Source organism: Taudactylus pleione, unplaced genomic scaffold, assembly GCF_031769625.1.
Source record: "Taudactylus pleione unplaced genomic scaffold, aTauple2 ptg000172l, whole genome shotgun sequence".
Taxonomy (NCBI): Eukaryota; Metazoa; Chordata; class Amphibia; order Anura; family Myobatrachidae; genus Taudactylus; species Taudactylus pleione.
This window is the reverse complement of record NW_028284574.1, coordinates 2305001-2323862: the sequence shown is the minus strand read 5'-3', so window position 1 is coordinate 2323862 and position 18862 is coordinate 2305001. Positions and strand designations below refer to the sequence as shown.

Sequence of the window (18862 nt, the reverse complement as noted above, 5' to 3'; positions counted from 1 at the left end):
CTCTGTTAACATAGGGCATATAAATCAGCTGGCTCTGGTGCCCTCCTTATGGGGTAAATGCCCCTACAGAGGGATTTATCAGTACAAGTCAACGTTTCGGGGTCTTACACCCCTTCCTCAGGACAACATAACACAAACTGTGCAGTAATACAAACTTAAATAGACATATTGTAATCAAACTTACCCCCATCCCTCCTTCTCAGACCATGCAAGCCTGTCAGTGATCCCAAATCCGCACTTCCGCTTGCGGTATACACCTCATATTTTGAGATCACATGGAGGTGTATACCTGATAGTGTTTACAGGCTTCCATGACAGCGCTGACAGCACAGTTGACGTCACTTCCGGTTCTGCGGAAATGCCGCAACCGGAAGTGCGGATTCTGGATCACTGACAGGCTTGCATGGTCTGAGAAGGAGGGATGGGGGTAAGTTTGATTACAATATGTCTATTTAAGTTTGTACTACTACACAGTTTGTGTTATGTTGTCCTGAGGAAGGGGTGTAAGACACAGAAACGTTGACCTGCACTAATAAAGCCTTCTGGTGAGGGTTTGTGGATTTCAAGTCTCTGAGTGCCGACTTTTATTGTGGAATAAATATTACACACACACACACACACACACAGAGTGTCATTCAGGGATACAAAAAAACACATTGCCACAGTCTCCAGATGACAGTTCACATTTCAATGTGAAATAAATATATTATAGTATATATACATACATAGGAGGGGTGACCCCTTCTTGGGGAGGGTCCCCACTACCCCTGAGATCCCCGGCTTGGCCTGCCCGGCTTGGGCTGATAATGGTTTGGCCCTGGAGACCCGGTAATAGGGTCTCCAGGCTATGGCATTACAGCCCGGACGTTTTGGGTCCGGTGCTGGTTTTAAATATAGGGGGTACCCTACGCAATATTTCCCCCCCTATATTTAAAACCAGGACTGGCCCTGCAGCCTGGTGTTGGTTTCTAAATTACAGTGGAACCCTACTCATTTTGTTCTCTGTAATTTTAGAAACCAGGACCGGCTGGCAAGTCCGGGGCTGGGGGGGCAGTATCTTTTTTTTTTTTTTTTTACTTTTAACCCATTTTGTTTACAGGCTAGAGCACAAGCAGCCTTCACATATTTCACTGATATGTGCAGGCTGCTTGCTCGGGAGAGTTTTGCAGAAAGAAGACAGTGCAATCTCGGGTGAGTAATCTGCAAAACCTGCTACTCGGGGGAGAAATCTCGTTCTGCTTCACCATCGGACGCCTCACTCTCAGCTAAACTCACTTCTTGGTAAATTTGAGAGTCTCAGGAGCATCAAATCACCCGAGTTTCGACGTAGCTAATCGAGTTGAAAAAAAAAAAGCAAACTCTCCCAGACTCAATTCTTAGTAAATTTACCCCTAACTATCCTTTATTTATTAAACAGCACAGACGCTGAAATAATATATATTAGATGCGTGGGTGCAATCCAATAAAATTTTATAAGCGCATAACTAAAAAAACACACAAAAATATCCCATAAGAAATAAAAAGTAATAATAGTAATGACATGGCTGGAGGTTTGACCTCATGGTCATTGTCGATATATCATACCACACCAGCTAAATGTTGCCATTCATCATGTAGATCAGTGATTCCCAACCTTGGTCCTCAAGGCACACTAACGGTCCTGGTTTTAGTGATATACATGATTGTGCACAGATGGTTAAATCAAAATAACTGAGGTACTAATTAAGTCACTTGTGCTCAAGTATGGTTATCCCTAAAACCTGGACTATTAGTGTGCCTTGAGGACCGTGGTTGGGAACCCCTGATGTAGACACTGATGAAATGTTGACTTGCTAGAATGTCGACATATCGTCCCTGGTGGCCCAGCGGTGACTTACCTGCTCCTGAAGTGCATTTATTCCAGGTCCCGCCGATCGTTTGGCATTTCAGACAGAGTGGCGTTCTGGTAGGCAGTGTCCCCTAACCAAATTCCTACCTCAAAACAGGGCCTTTAAGAGCAGTAACGGGTCTGAATAAACCTGCAAGGTCTTGCTCCAAATATGGTGTATGAGCATAAACTTGCAAATGTCTGGTAATGAAACAGTGGAGTAGTCACAGATTATGAATTCAAGTGTGACAGACATTCAGTGTGTCCATAAAGTGCATTAAAAGTGGCTACAGATCCAGGACATCAAGTTAAAAGTTCACAAAAGCAATTTCATTACAGTATATCCTTTAAAGATGTATTGGTGGGTCATCTAAAAGCAATCTGGTTTCATACCAGTTCATCAATAGAAAAACAAGTTTTAATTTTAAGTTTTATTGCGTCAGGTAGGGTTTTAATCAAAGTCTCCCCTGGTCCTCAGGTGCTTGAGACACAGTACAAGATATTATTGCGATGGTATAGATGTCCTGTACATTTCCACCAAATGTTCCCGGGTCTCTCTGATCTCTGTTGGAGGTGTAGTCAATTGCCAGGGACTCCGCTCTATATTTGATGGCACTGTCCGGTGTTGGCTGGCTTCTGGCGGACGATCAATGAGATCTCAGCATCACTGGTCTCCCACTTCCTGATACGCCTGAAGTTTGGATTTTCAATTTGATAGACATGTTCACTCCCCAATCTAAGAAGTCATTACTCCAGCATCTCCTGAATGCGGGAAGAGCAACCATCCCATGCTTTTGGAAGTCCCCCATACAGCCCCCAGTCTTTTGGTGGTTCCAGAGTCTCTCTCTAATGACCATAGAAGCAGTGGCGTCACAAGGAGCCGGGTGCTGTTCTGTAGTAGCAAGTGCAGCACTCTGCTCCCGACACTGTGAGGAAGCCGGCACTGCATAAAGGCTCCCCCCCCCCCTGCCCAGTAATAAGCACTGCACCACAGGGGTTTGGGCCACGAGGCCACACGCCCTTTTCACGAGCACAGCATCCCTCTCCGCACTGGGTGACACCGCGGGGAGGGACACCACTGCATGGAAGACCTTCGGTCTCTAACCTAGTGATTTTCAACTTCTCTCAACTCAAGGCACACTATGAAAGATTTTAATAATCGCCAAGGCACACCATCCGGCGACCCACATTAAAAAAAAAAAAAAAACACACCAATTGGACCCCACAGGAATAAAACACACATACATTGGCCCAGACAGAAACAATAAAAAACACATTGCAGACCACACAGAAAAAATAAAAACCACATTGCTAACCACAAAAAAATCAAAACCATTGGCTGGCCCACAAAGAAAAAAAAACAAACAAAAAAAAAAACAGACACACATTACTCTCCCCCCAAAAACAAATCACACTGGCTCCCACATTAAAAATACATTTACATTTTTCTGGCATGCGCGCGATATCCATTCAGCTTCACCGGCACCGCTGCTCTCTGCTTAGCAAAGCAGAACTGTGTGTCCCCAACCTCCCGACTGCCCTGCGGGACACTTCAGCCAGCTCGTGGAACAACAAGAGAGTGCCCGAAAAACAGAACTGTCCCGCTGAAATCGGAAAGGTCGGGAGGACTGCGCCCTCTATAAAAAGGTAGCTACCCTGTTTGACGGCACAGGTTGAACACCCCTAGAGCAAGCCCTGCACCCGACAATCTGAAAAACAGTGATATATGGTAGACTTTGGGCATGCCAAGGAGTCCATCGTACCCATCATTTGGCATCTAGAGAGTAAAATATATACTTTATAACAAATACCATACATGTAAGCTGGTAATAAAAGCCCTAACATGCTCAGTACAAGCATTATCTCAATTTTTTGATGAGTGGTGGAAGGGTTTCTGCCACTGCAAAGCACTTATTGTATGCTCCCGTGAAATGTAAGCAACAAGTATATATCATTTAGGGTAGTTTGTGTTTTTTTTTTTTTAAATAGATTATCTGGTTGATTATTTCAATCTAAAAGGGAACTAAATATGAAATGGATTTATTTATAGGTTATTCCAGAAGGGTATGTGGATGAATATTTTCTAGTTGAGAGCTCGATTGAGAATGGAACAGCAGTTTCATAAAGGGAGGGTCAGAGGTCTAGCTGACGTTTGGTCTCTCTTTGCCCAGTATGAGAAGGGATAAGATGATGATCCCATTTGTGATTTGTTATTTCCTAGCAGAGAAAGGAACAAGGGGTGGTATATGCATTAAAACCACATTGATTCCCAATACTAATCCACACTGCTTATATGGTCAGTAAATAAAGGATTATCCAAAGATTATGTTGGGTTTTATTCCTCATGGAGGTTAAGAAAATAGGTTAGACACAAATTTGGTAAAAAGTTTGATCTAATGAAAGGGGGCACATATTTTTACACATGGTAGAGTAAGAAGAAAAGACAAGATTTTATACACACACTGTAAAATCAATTAAGTCCATCTAGGGGACACTGGAAACAACGGGTTACGTGGGAAGAATGATGAGTAAGCACTAAATAGTTAATTCTATTAAAGCTGGGTACACACTAGACAATGTGTGTACCCAGCAATGGCACACTATATCGGGCGGTGCGTACACGATCATGTTTACAACTGCCTTATATATCGTTCCCACGCCGCATTGCGCCACATCCAGAAGCAAGGTGTCGGCCGCTGGATTTTCTGATGTGCCGTGCAAGCACAGCAGAACAGAATATGTGACGAACGACGCACGGTAGTGCGCAATCACCCGTACACACTGAGCGTTGTGGCCGATATATATCTTTTTTTCTGATATATCATTCGATATATCGCTCAGTTCAGTGGTTCCCAAACTGCGCACCCTGGGGTGCCTAGGGACACTTGCAGGGGTGCCACAGGATGGTGGCCCAGCACCAAATCAAATTATTTATGGTCAATGGAATGTAAATATGTGGACAAACAGAAGCGCAAATCTGTCCACCACCACATAACTGAGCCTAAAGGTGCCTACAAACAGTGATATTTTACATGATCTGACCGATTCCAACACATCAGAACGACAGAGCGTGTAATATATGCCCAAATCGCGAGTCCCCACTCTCGATCACGATGCGATGCGCGTCCCCGCAGAACGCACATCGCATCTTCAGATCTGCCATGCTGTAGGGCAGATCTGACAATCTTAAGTCGCGATGCACTGGATAGTTTAGGAGGCACGATAGATCATGTGTCAAATGGCAGCTTTTTCAGACCAAATCATGCCCACGACTGCCGGGGAGAGTTCAAGGAGAAATCGTACACATCGTTGGATCGTGAACACATCACTATGTGTGTAGGCACCTTAAGGAGGACAGGTAAGCACAATTTACTACACTTTACTAAATTTTTTCTGAATTTTTCAACAAACTTTTGGCCTAGGGGTGTCGTGAAAACAAAGCTGATACTCTAGGGCGCCGTGATTCAAAAAGGTTTGGGAACCACTGGCTTAGTGTGTACCCAGCTTAAGGCTAAAACTACATTCCCTCTTAAACCCTTCTCATCCCCACCTGCAACTCAGTTTTTACTCCAAAGCCTAATGAATGACACAATCATGCAAACACACACAACAAAATTAACAACAGGGAAGAGGCCCAGTGTCCCAGAGATGGAGGTTCTCAAATCAAGCCCAAGAGGGGTGTACGCTCTGGCAATGCCATGCACATAACTGGTAGCTGCCCTGCACAACTGCTCAACCAAGGCACCCTACTGAACTGCCAAAGAGCTGCTCACAGCCCTGATCGAATGTGCCCTGATGGGATCCAGAACGGGCTATCCCGCAAATAAGCCTGTCTAATAGTAGATCTATGGATTGCTTAGACGCTGGCCCTATTTATGAGCTTCAAGCAAAACTAAGATACTAAGAGACTGTCTTGCAAACAGAAGAGGTTCGCTCCACATAAATGTGCAATTCCCTGACCACATCCAAGAAAGGTGAGAGAAGAATTCCCCACTTCCAATAAAAATATGTAAACTTAGAACCTGACGGAACCTTAAACTTTTATTCTGGCTTTAACAAAGACTCTCCCAGGACATCCTCAAAATGTGAAAATTCAGAAAAAGAAACAGTCTGCTACTTCAGTTTAAAGGAGGATTAGGAAGTTGCTGCCCCATTAGGGGCATCTTCTAAGATCTGTAAAGTCTGGTAAATAGCCATAAGCAGATCCTGGACTCCCACACTATCTGGCAAGTCCTCGTCCCATTCAGAATGGTCAACCCAGTCCTGAGAGGAATCCTCAGAGACTTCTTCACCTGAACATATAGTTCCATTGCCCACTTGACGCTTCTTAGAGCACATTGCTATAGAATGATTAACAAATTTGTCTATAGCAGCGTTTCACAAACTCATTCCTCAAGGAGCACTAACAGTGCATGTTTTCCAGGTCTCCTCACAGAGTCACAAGTGAAATAATTAGCTCCACCTGTGGATCTTTAAAATGTGTCAGCCAGTAATGACTGCACCTAAGCACCTGCTAGGAAGAATGGAAACCATGCGCTGTTAGTGCTCCCTGAGGAATGAGTTTGGGAAACACTGGTCTATAGCATTACAAACTCGCAAGAGTCTCTTATCAATGTTAAGGGCCAACTCCGGTTCTACCATATTACCAAGATCCAGAGAGATAGCAGAGGGTGGAGGGAAAACATTTAAACATGCATAATGCAAAGCATGAGCAGTCTACTGCTTCACTTTGGGATGTTTACCCACAATGTATATACAGAAATATATATATATATTTATAGTTTTATTTATTTGGTAAAATCAGAACTCAATCACTAAGGTAACTTCAAACTTAACCTTAACAGTTAAACCAGGACATTCTCCCAGGTCTACAGCAAAGCTATACCTAACAATCTATGGAAATATTAGCAGACCCAAATGACAATCCCAGAGCGATGGCTGCCGAGGGTGTCTGAAGGAAAAAAAAAAAAAAAAAAAAAAGACGCCTCCTGCCAGCATCGCCCATCTAAGCTTACGAAGATTGGACAATGGAACTCCACAGCCAGAGCCTGGAAATCTGCATCGGAAGACGCAGACATTGTCCCTGCCAGTCCTACAAAAGGGGGGCTGTTCGGGTGTTCCTGGCCTGAGTCGGATCCCACTTCATGGCTGAATGGCAGCCTCCTGATGTCGCATCCTCGCGAGAGAATCCGAAGTCAGGGCCCACCCTCCACAGAAACAAAAACACAGCCGCCAACTGTGTTTGTTATAACAGCCAATGAGAGTCAGACAGACTCTCATTGGCTGCTGCATCCACGGAGGGAGCCGGCTGGAGCTCACTCATGAGCTCCTGCTCCCGGCTCCCCCCACTGCGGGTGATGAGAGAGACATCATGACGTCTCTCCCATAGTGCAGAGAGGAGCAGACGGCTGCGGTCACGGCAGGAGCTGGGATTCAGGTAAGTTGTTTTTTTTCTTTGTGTGTAAGAGGGCGCTACTGGGGGCATACTACTAGGGGCACATCTAATGTGGGCACTTCTAATAGGGCCATACTACTGGAGACACTACTACTAGGGGCACTACTAATGGTATACTACTGGGGGCGCTGCATAGGGGGCACTACTACTGAGGGCATTGTGTAAGGGACACTTGCTTTGAGCATTGTATAAGGGGCACTACTACTGTGGGCATTGTATAAGGGGCATTACTACTGTGGGCTTTGTGTATAAGGGTCACTAATGTGGACATTGTGTAAAAGGGTCACTACTGTGGGCATTGTGTAAAAGGGGCACTACTGTGTGTTGTAACATAAATAAGAGACACTACTCTATGGTGTAATATGAATCAGGGGCACTATGTGCGGTGTAATGTGAATAAGATTGTGCACTTTGACTCCTTTCGCTGTAGCCCACTGTGTAAACAAGTACTGTGACTCTGCTGGGTGGGTGGAAGGGCCCAAGGACCATTTCATCTTGCACTACCTCTCATTTCTGCCACTGCTGTGTGGCAATGTTTCATAGATGTGCTTTAAACTGTGGTGTCTGTGCCGCTCCACCGCTGCTTTGTCGCTTAGTAACCAGTCAGCTCACTGTAACCTTTGGCCAATAATGTTGAAAACAATACTCTAAGCTGTGAGGTGGTCTAAATTGACTGTAAGTGACTGGAAATTAATGTTATTGAGGTTAATACTCTAGGAAGAAAAAAAAAAAGACCAATTTATGTGATTTTGGCTTTTTTTGTAAACTTTTGTAGTTTGGCAAATACAAATCCAAACGACGAATTAGAACCAAATCCAAATCCGGCAAAAATGGTCCGGCGGATTCTGACTTCCGGGTTCCTGATGGGGCCGGGTTGGGGGCCCCAGAGATATCAGTGGTATGGGCCCCAAGTTTTCTGTTGCCGGCCCTGCTTAGGTGGTAGTGCAACTTGAAGTCAAGTGTCCAAAACTTACTTGTTTCATTTTTGTTAGCTCCCTCCGGGTATGTTCATCATTTCTAAGGTCTTTTTTGTTGCCGACTAGAATGATGGGCACATTAGGGCAGAAATGTTTCACTTCAGGGGTCCACTTCTCTGGAATGTTCTCTGTGATAGTTAAAAACAGAATAAAAACATTTTATTATTGGTTCATTGCACTGTGACACTTGGGTCAGACTTTAGGGAAAAATGTGGGTCACTTGCATGAAAATACCCGCATTTATTTTTAAAGTGCTGCTAAGTTTTATGCACCTCTATCAACAAATTAAAGTTATTTTAGCAAATCCATCTGGAACCTGAGGGCAGAGCCGTATCTACACTTTTTGGTGCCCTGGGCCAGAAATAGAATTGATGCCCCCCCTTGTCTGGATTTTCCAAATAGGGACATAAAAATGATCAGAGAGGAGGCCACATGGAGGGGATTTCAACCAGGGAGAAGAGGAAGCTACAAGTGAAAATGATTATAAACAAAAAATTAACAGGTACCGTCGCATAGCGCCCTCTGGTGCCCTGGCACGTCACACCACCCTAGTTACGGCCCTGCCTGAGGGAGACTATTTCTTGTGTATAGTAAAAGATGACATGGGCAGCCAAGATAATGTATCACATACAGAAATGCAGTTTAAACTTTATACTAGATACATATGAATATGCTGATGCCTTTGCATTGTCAGTGACCTATATGACCCCCACACGCAATGCATTGCCTTTAGATGCAACATCTCTCTGTCATAATAAATTATATTTAATACACAGATAAAGATATTTTCTTACCTAAACTGTCTGGACTATCAATTGAGAAACACATGAGAATAACATCGGTGTCAGGGTAAGAGAGTGGGCGCAGTCTGTCATAATCCTCCTGTCCTGCTGTGTCCCACAGAGCCAGTTCCACCTACATTGAAATAACCTAATTAGTTTGCGCAGGAGAAGAGGAAGGATTATAGGATTAGGAGAGAGCAGAGATAAATAGAAATGTGGAACTTGAGAGGTGCTCAGCATTTAGCATATACAGATTGCATAACTGGCACAAATACTAAGGAGAATTGGACAATCCGGTTAAGAACCATACAATTAAAATGTAAACTATCCCGGGAGAGTGCTCCTTTTTATACCATCATTAAAAGAAGTGATTTTGCTTTGTGTAAAACAGCCTTAGAAGTGCATGTTACAACAGATAAGAAACCAATTCTAATAATTTAATACAACTTAAAGGTGCAGTTACAGAATTAGAGCACATTCTCCAGGCTGCTTCATATAATGGGCCATTTGGTGCTTGATGTGTTCAGACAAAATCTCTGCCGCCAGTCAGTCTAAAATGTCCTCCAAATTTAAGAAGGTCTGAGGTCTGTTACTTTATTTGGAGTAGTGAATATTGTCAGGCTTGTCCAAATACTGGCCCACGGGCATTATAGATTATTGTACAGGAAAAGGGGACCATCGTTAGATTTTTTTCATTGATTCTGCTTCACAAATATATTGTTTAAAAAACAACTTTATGCTGATGTCCAGGAGGCTGGGTAGCAATGTGAGTGGGCTGCTTTGACTAACCAGTCCATGGGTTTCAGAGTCTCTTACCTGTTTTCCATCTACTTCAATGTCAGCGATGTAATTCTCAAAAACAGTTGGCACATAGACCTCCGGAAACTGATCCTTGCTAAACACAATCAAGAGGCAGGTCTTTCCGCATGCACCATCTCCAACAATCACCAGCTTTTTCCGTATGGCTGCCATCACTGGGAAGAGAAGAGAGCTCATTTATTCATTATATAAACTGATACTGATAAAATGACACTCACTTTTATATACGAGACTATTATGTATATTATAAGATGATCAGAAGAAAATAATGTATTAGCAATAACCTGACAGTTCACATTATTTAAAAACACATAAGAGATATATTTGCAAACATTACATACTGCGCATCCAGTCCATCAATATTGTCAAAGCCCATTTCAAGGCCCACACACAGCATATGTGGAAACTGATAGCACAATGTAAAACACATCTATCTGCATCTAACCATAATAGCCGCATTTATGCCTAAACCAGCGTATAAGTCTGTACCAGTCATGGGAAATCCACTATACATGCTACGTAAAAATGGGAAACAGTATTGTGCCTATCAAGGTATATCCTGAATAAAATATTCATGTATTAACAAGACAAAGACTCGCAAAGTAAGAGGATGGCTACATTCAAATGATTTAAGGCTGCAAATGCAAATATCACAAAAAGGAAGACAATCCGTTGTAGAAACAGTGTGCCCTTCAGCTATGTTAGCTTAGTAAAATGATTTTGACCACTTCTACAAAAGATTAGACAGATTAGGGGTTGGCTCTAAATTTGGGGCTTCTGATTTTTCCATACTCCAACACCAAATGCTCATTTTCATTCTAGAACTTAAAATCAAACCAAAAAAATAAGTTTCTACAATACCATATGTGGCCAGAAGATGGTGTCTCACAGTTGTCCCAATCACCCCTGTATTGGGCTAGTCACTGTACCTTGCCTTGTGCATTGGCATGTATAGATTTGTGTCATTATATATCAATAAACAAATAAAAATACTTAAATTTGGCAAAATAAAAAACGGAGGATTAAGTCTTCCAAAAATTTTTAGCAAATTAGGTATAATTTTTTTTTTATTTCCACTTTTTACATTAATCGTTGTGGAGTTTTTAAATAAATAAATAAATAAATAAATAGTGAATGAAAGCCTTCAAAACCAGTGAGTATGGACCATTTATTTTGCTTGGACCACTCTTTGGGCTGAGGACCACTTTTAGCAGTGGTGTAGGCAATATATTCTACTAGTCAGGGTGACCTTACAACTTCCCATTGAGAGATTACAGATATTAATGAAATGCAGATGAAAGATATGGCTGGAATACCTACAAATTAAAAAATATATATTTGATATGTTATGGCCTGAACACTGGTTCCTTTAAACAAACATCAGGAATAGCATTTATTGCATTATTATTATTATTATTATTATTAAACATGCTGTAGTTTAGGTCAAAAGATTGTCAGCAGACATGTAATCATCATATTGTTTGGAATAATTAGAAAAAAAAAAATCATGTTAGGAAATTAGAAATTCAAAGTACAATTTTTAAATAGCATTATTAGCTATGTACTAATGAACATTCCATTTTGTCAAACACTTGAAAGCTATGTAAGTACAGGTTTCTTTCAATAAATCAAAAGGAATTGTTCATTCTTTGTCCCATGTTCTATGCATTGGATGCACTGCATTTAGATACATATCTCCCAATATTTTTACTGTTTTCTTCCGGACAGTGCATGCGCTTGTGAAAATAGTCATGATCAGGCCACACTGGGGCAACCAACAACTCTCAAAACACTCCCGGCATTGTCGTGTACACCAGTGTGTCAGGTAAGCAAGTCACACCCACAGTCACAAGTCCCCTAAAATCAGGACAGTCCTGCTTAAACCAGGACACTTGGGAGTTATGCAGTGAGCAACATTCTGTCATACCACAATGTTTTCTAAACTGTGCGCCACAGCACCATTTCAGGGGTGCCATGGGAGGTCACAAATCAAATTAATTGCGCCGGCATGTTGTTTGTAGGCTAGGGTCAGGTTATATTTAGGCACTAGTGGGGGATGTTAGGTTTAGGTAGCGGGGAGGGAGGGTTAGGATACTTATCGACATGTGTCTGTATCCTAACACTGTTGGGTTGCCGGCATCGGATTCTGACAGCCAGGATCCCGAGAGTAAGCATTCCCATACCCAACCCCTCTCTGCTCCCTCCACCACTCCCCCTATTACTCTGTGAGGAAATAGTGTCCTCTTCCCTACCCACCCCCATCATCCTCTTTAACGGTCTCGGTCATCCTCCTATGTATTCGTCTCTCGGTCTACAATTTTGTATGAGTATATTTGGTCTCCACATCTCTGCCCCTCCTCCACTATGTCCCAAATCCCATCTGTTCACCCTGCTTTTTCTCTCATACCCATTTGAACCACAACTCACCCCCTCCTCACCTTCCACTTCTCCCCTCTCGCATTTCTTCTGTCCTTTTCTCAATATGATGGGCAAAACCAGTGCTGGTGGCTACTAATCAGAAGCGACGTGACCTAACAGAAGCAAATGGTGTCCAACACCAATAACTGTCTCAGTGGCGTAACTAGGGTGCGTGCCCTGGGCGCCGTGGGACCGGCGGCGCGCCGGCCACGGTCCGGCCCGCCCAAGTTATCCACCAGTGTAGCGCCGACAGCAGTGAGTGCGGTCAGCGCTACACATTTACACAGGACTGGCGCTAGGCTTCCAGCACCGGTACTGTGCTGTACAGCTGAGCCCGTTCCCTCCCCCTGAGCGCTTGCCCAATAGCGCTAGGAGGCGGGCTCAGGCTGTTCACAAGACACGCATCGCCGCCAGCGCTGGAGGCTATGCGTGTGTTAAACAGCAGCCAATGAGAGTCAGATAGACTCTCATTGACTACTGCAGCACCCACTGCAAGAGCTGGGCTTTCGTCCGGCTCCTGCAGTGGGTAATGGGACAGACGTCATGACATCATGACGTCTCTCCAATAATGCGGAGCGCGCCAGTCAGAGGGGACTGGTGGGCGGCGGGAGCGGTGTCGCGGTGCGGAGCAAGCAGCGTGGATTCAGGTAAGTATATTTTTATATATTTTTTTTAAACCTGTCTGCACTACTGGGGGCACAACGAGGGAGGTGGGTGGCTACTACTGGGGGGACCTCTACTGGGGGTGGGGGGCACCATTATTGGGAGGACCTCTACTGGGGGGGGGCTACTACTGCGGGCACTTAATCGGGTGGGGGAACCTCTACTGGGGACTACTACTTGGTACCACTGGGGGCATTATAAAAGGGGCCTACTACTAGAGGCACTGCACTGGGGGGACCACTACAGGGGGCAATAATAGGAAGGGCCACTGGATAGGGGGGGGATCACTGCTGGGTGCCTGCATAAGGGGGACCACTACTGGGAAAACTGCATGGGGGGGGGAAAGACTACTGCTGGGGGCACTATATAAGGGGCACTGCATAAGAGGATACCGCTACTGGGCGCACTGCATTGTGGGGACTGCTACTGGGGGCACTGCATAAGGGGGAACACTACATGGGGCACTGCATTTGGGGGGCCACTACTGGGGGTACTGAGTAAGGGGAACTAATTGGGGGCTGTATAAGAGGGACCACTACTGGGGATACTGTATAAGGGGCACTACTATGGGCCTGCATAAGAGGGACCACAACTGCATACTGGGGGTACTGTATAAGGGGTACTACTGGGGTTAAGGTGCATATGGATAGGAATGTTCAGCGTGAAAATAAAGGGGTGTGTCATGTTGACACGCCCCATTTTTAAGTGACCACGCCCATTTTTTGGCGCGCGTGCACATCGTTGGGAGGGCTCCCTTTTCAAATTTGCCCTGTGCTCCAAATACCCTAGTTACACCACTGCTGGATCTATAAAGATGGCAGATAAGCATAATTATCCCATTTTAACCAAATATCTCAATAGGATAATTTTTTTTTTCTTCTTTGGGGTGGGGGTTTCAATTTCAAAGTGTGAAGTTCCATCTGTGCACACAGCACATTATTACGGTAGGAAAACTTTGCTCTTACCTCTATGGGGTGGGAGCAGAATATTCCTGCTAGGTGATGTGTTCCTTTAGTGTGAAAGGTTGCACAGAACATCGCCGCCGCTATTTCAATCTCCTGCTTGGCAGAGAGGATTCAAATATAGAATATGCCTTCCCTCCCCTGGCTCTACAGATGAAAAGTAGCTACATACATAAAAAAATGTGACATGCTGCCAAGGCATGTGCACAGCAACTTGTGTATTTTACACTACAAAATCTAATGTAAATCCAACTCCAGCGTAACTAATTTCACCCCCACACCCCAGTACTGAGAGAGGACATGACTAGGCACAAGGGTGTGGTCATGCCCCTTCATGAATATCAGGCCCTTTCTACAAATGCTGTCACAGTCTTGGGGACTTGGCTGAGCCTCTTTGAGAGCCCCGACACTTTGTATTTGCCCCAATCCCACCACTCCGCGCCAGAGTTCAGCCAGTTACATAATGGTTGGGTGAATTTCACTACCTGTTAACGTGGAAACAAAACCTGAGCCGAGTGTTTATGGAGGAAAGACAGAAAGCAATACACTCTAATAAGCACTATATACATACCCAACATAAAACTATGTGACTGTTAAAGTTTCATCAACTAGAGATTAAATAAATTAAAGATTGTTTGTAAATGATTACTCTGTATGAATCAAAGGGGGGAGGTTGTTAGGCACCATGAGGGATGATTTGCTAACCATAACTTTTGACCTTGTGAATGTAAATCGCCTACTCCTGTGCCATGATGATGTATGCTATCATCCAGTTTAGATGATCATCAGTCAACACCTACAATTTTATTTTCATAGAACACTACCAACATTTGAAGCTTAAAAGGTGCTAGGCCTAACACCAATATGCCTGGCATAGACAGCTTGGACTGGGCAGGGTATGTTGTGGCCTAGCAGATGTACAGTATTACAGCAAAATTCTAACTTTTTTTTTTTTTTATTTGTAAGTTTAAAACTGAAACAGTTCCCCACATAGCGCTTTAAACTAGACTTATAAGGACAGATTCAATTAAGTACAGAAGCCACCAGGACATGTTTCAGCAGCTTCAGTGTGTAGTTAACTTCAGATGGCAGATCTTGCTTGCAGCCTATGGATGGTAGAAAAAGGAGGGGGGTTTAACCCCCTATTGTTCCTCTGAATAACACTGAATAATACTTGCAACAATACATGAAGACTATATGGTCATAGAAATTCAGAGATATTGGTTGCATGCATTTGCATATACATGGGAAGCTGCTAGGCCAAGTCATGGCTTCTCTGTCACTAGCAGTCCCTAACACTAAGGGGTTCATGTCCGGGGCGCAGTGCACCCTGAAAAACATCCAGCCCAGGACCCCCCAGAGCATCACACGAAAATTGATAAAAAACAGAGTGACAGTGCAGTGTAGAGTATAGATGTGTAAGACTAATTAATAAGTGCTGAAAAAAGAGGTTAAAATATATGTGAAATATTACATGAATAAAATACAAACAGATAGTTTAAAGACAGAAAATGTTTTAAAACGGTGTAAGGCGCACATCCACTAGCAGATGAGGTAACGACAGTACGATTACGACATCATAATCGTACAATCGTACAGTCGTTCCCCATCCCCTGCAGTGCCTACACTGATCGATATGTCGTTCAGAGTAGGCACCCTCCATCATGCCTGAACATGGCCAATCTGTCATTATCGGCAGATTGACCGGCATGTTCAGCCGATGATTGATGTTGGAAACGGCCAGCAGGAGTGTGCATCGCTGGACATTTCCAACTTTGTAGTGCACGATTAATGAGCGATTGCACGATTACGATGTCGTAATCGTGCAATCGCTAATTAATATCTGCAAGTGGATACGCAGCATGGCTCAATCTATCATGCTATGAAAAATAAGCATCACTTGACTCAAACTTATTTATAGTGACTACAGAGAGAGGAGGTGTCTGTTACAGCCTTACTGCAGCAAGTTTTTGTTCAGAAATAAAGCATTCCACCGTTTGTGCTACATTAAATAATAAAATGTATATATAAATATTTCTGTATGTTAGGAAGGGAGCAAAAATAGGGTATATAGGATGTTATTCTAATTAATTGAATGCAATCTGTGCAACCCCATACCTACCATGTGATAAGTGAATATTAGACACCAGGTAGATTGCGTGTGAAAGATAAGGATGGGTGCACAAGTGAAAATGATTTTTTTGAGCTCTAGGAAAGGATGTGCATTTTTCAAATAAAAATGAAATCCAATCCAATATGTAAGTGGCGGGATTTCTTCAGAGCAGCACAAAAAGGAAGTGTGCAGAGGCCCTGAGTGAGTGAGAGGCATTCAAGGAATTCCAACCGCATTCCTTTTACAAGCCGATTAGCTTCTACTTATAACACTTTACTGATCCAACGTATCAAATTCACTTCTAGCCACAAGACATGCAGTGTCTGCACTGCACAGGGCCAACAGACCATTTCACTCTCAATGTCCATCTCTGTTTATAGTGCACAAAAATGAAAGGGGCTGACATACTTCAGATTTCCTCTGCTAATTTATTTTCTCTCCATGAGAAAGGGAGTGGCGGGAGGGTGCTTCTCACACCCCTCTCCTTCTTGAAGCTTATTTATGCCTGACCACACACACAGTATGATCCTGCCAGTAAGATCCACATGGAAGTGGCTGAATTGGATGGCAGTCATTTGATGCTCGGCCCAAACAGCAGGATCTCTTCCAGCATCCCTGAGGCCTGATATTGCTCTATTCACTTGACTGCAAATCAGTTAAAATAATATAGTGCAATATGGCCCTGCATTATCCATGTTTTGTATCTATAGCCGACTTATATACCAAAAGTCTATATACCATTCCATTGGATTTGTTATATGGATACATGAAAATTATATGGATTTTGCTTTATGTTTTGTAAATTGACACAACAGGATGAGCCAGTACATTTAAAATGAAAAAAAAAAAATACCATTATTGCTTCAATTATTTCCTACATATGGGTCAGTACCTTACTCTATAGTGAGTTTTAATATCTTGCAAATTAACGATCTATTCATTTAGAGATTATTCTTTGCAACGTAATACCATTATTATTTTCTATATCCAGAGAGGGACGATTATATAACCAGTCCAGATTATCATGTTTTGGATCAATCTAGTATCTTTTTTCTCATGACACTAAAGGTTTACTCAGTGATAGCTACTCATATTTAAGTAAGAGAGTAGAGTAATAACTAGCTATCAGGTCCTGAAAGGAAGACCTACGCAGACAGAGTGCCCCAAGCATAGTTGGTTGGCAAGGTAAACTTGAGTTGATTTTGCAGTTACAAAAGGTGATGGATCTGCAACTATTGATAAGAGATAGGAGGGAGGCCAAAGCAATAATGGAGCTGAGAAAGGAAAAGTTCTCAGGTGCCCAACATAAGTGATAAGAAGTTATGGTAGAATTACCATTGATAACTCTTTTTCTTCAAAGTCCATAGGGTCCACAGGGATACCATGGGGTTAATGTGGTTGGAGAGATCCAGACAGACACCAAACAGTTAAAGCTTTCAGCTACCAGGATGCCTCGGGTCCTCCTCCATACAAACCCCGCCCCCAGCCACATGCCTTCAGTTTTGTAAACAAGCCTCAAGACAGGAGAAGGAAAGAGGAGAAGGAAGAACAATCATACACCAGAAGCACTCTCACACAAGATGAGGGAATCTGTGATCGAAAGAAAAAAATACCCAATTAAGCCAGGTGCTTCAGGGTTGGTGCCCTGTGGACCCTATGGACTTTGAAGAAAAAGAGTTATCAATACTAAGTCTACCATAACTCTTATTTTCTTCTTCAGGGTCCATAGGGATCCACAGGGATACCATGGGGATGTCCTAAAGCAGTTCCCCTAAGGGTGGGGGACACTCCTGAGCAGAAATGAGAACTCATCGCCCAAAGGAATCATCCTAAGAGGCAAAAATATCAAAGCCGAAGAACCTAAGAAAAATGTGGACATAAAAGCACGTGGCTGCCTTGCACAATTGTTCAGCAGAGGCACCACGACTAAACGCCCACGATGGCCCTACAGACAGAGTAGAATGTACTGTCACCGTGTTTGGGACAGGGATATCAGCCTGTGTGTAAACTAGGGATGTGCAGGCTCGGATAGGTTCGAGTTTGCACGCAGAGGGCCTGATTCAGACCCGCTCGCGAGCGCTGAGCACTCGCAAGCGGGTCGATGGTGCCCTAGTGATGTCAGTGGGAGTGCTTTGGGCTCTGATAGAGCCAAAAGCACTCCTGGGCTTGCGGCAGCGAGACCCTACCGCAGGGTCTCGTCGCAAGCCCGATGGTCACGATGGTCTTGACCATCGCAACCATCTTTTTGGCAGCTCGCATAAGCTGTGGGTGGTCACCCACAGCTATGCGAGCGGCCAGGAGGCCGCTCCAATTTTAGGTAGGAGAGCCCTGATTCACAGCGAGCGCTCTTGTCAGAGCGTCCGGCTCTGAATCAGGCCCAGAGTTCGGATTTTCCCTCCAAAAATCAGGTCTCAGAAAGAGGCAAAACGTAATCTTTCATGGACAAACATCATCTTCCATGGACTTTTGTCAAGGAATGATGATGTTTGTCCATGAAAGATGACGTTTTGCCTCTTTCTGAGACCCAATTTTTGGAGGGAAAAATCCGAACTCGGCATGCAAATTCGAACCTATCCAAGCCTGCACATCCCTAGTGTAAACCTGAGAGATAGTCATACGTAACCATCAAGCCAAGGTCTGCTGGTTAGCTGGCCATCCTCGTTTGTGAAAACCATATAATACAAAAAGAGCATCTGATTCTCTAACACAGTTTGTACACTCCACATAGATACGGAGAGCACGAACTGCATCCAGGGAGGCTTTACCTACAGAAAGATCTGGAGCCTGAAAAGCTGGAATTACAATT

The 18862-nt window shown here is 43.7% G+C and overlaps 1 protein-coding gene across 1 annotated transcript in view; it reads right to left on the bottom strand.

Annotated features, from left to right (window-relative positions):
* Positions 1–18862, bottom strand: part of RHOC (ras homolog family member C) — a 74111-nt gene that overhangs the window by 3877 nt on the left and 51372 nt on the right. The window contains exons 2-4 of the mRNA XM_088475411.1: positions 9898–10055; positions 9094–9214; positions 8297–8427 (exon numbers count right to left, since the gene is read on the bottom strand). Of these exons, the coding sequence (XP_088331537.1) occupies positions 8297–8427; positions 9094–9214; positions 9898–10053 (408 nt within the window). The 5' untranslated portion in view covers positions 10054–10055. The remainder of the gene's footprint in view (positions 1–8296; positions 8428–9093; positions 9215–9897; positions 10056–18862) is intronic.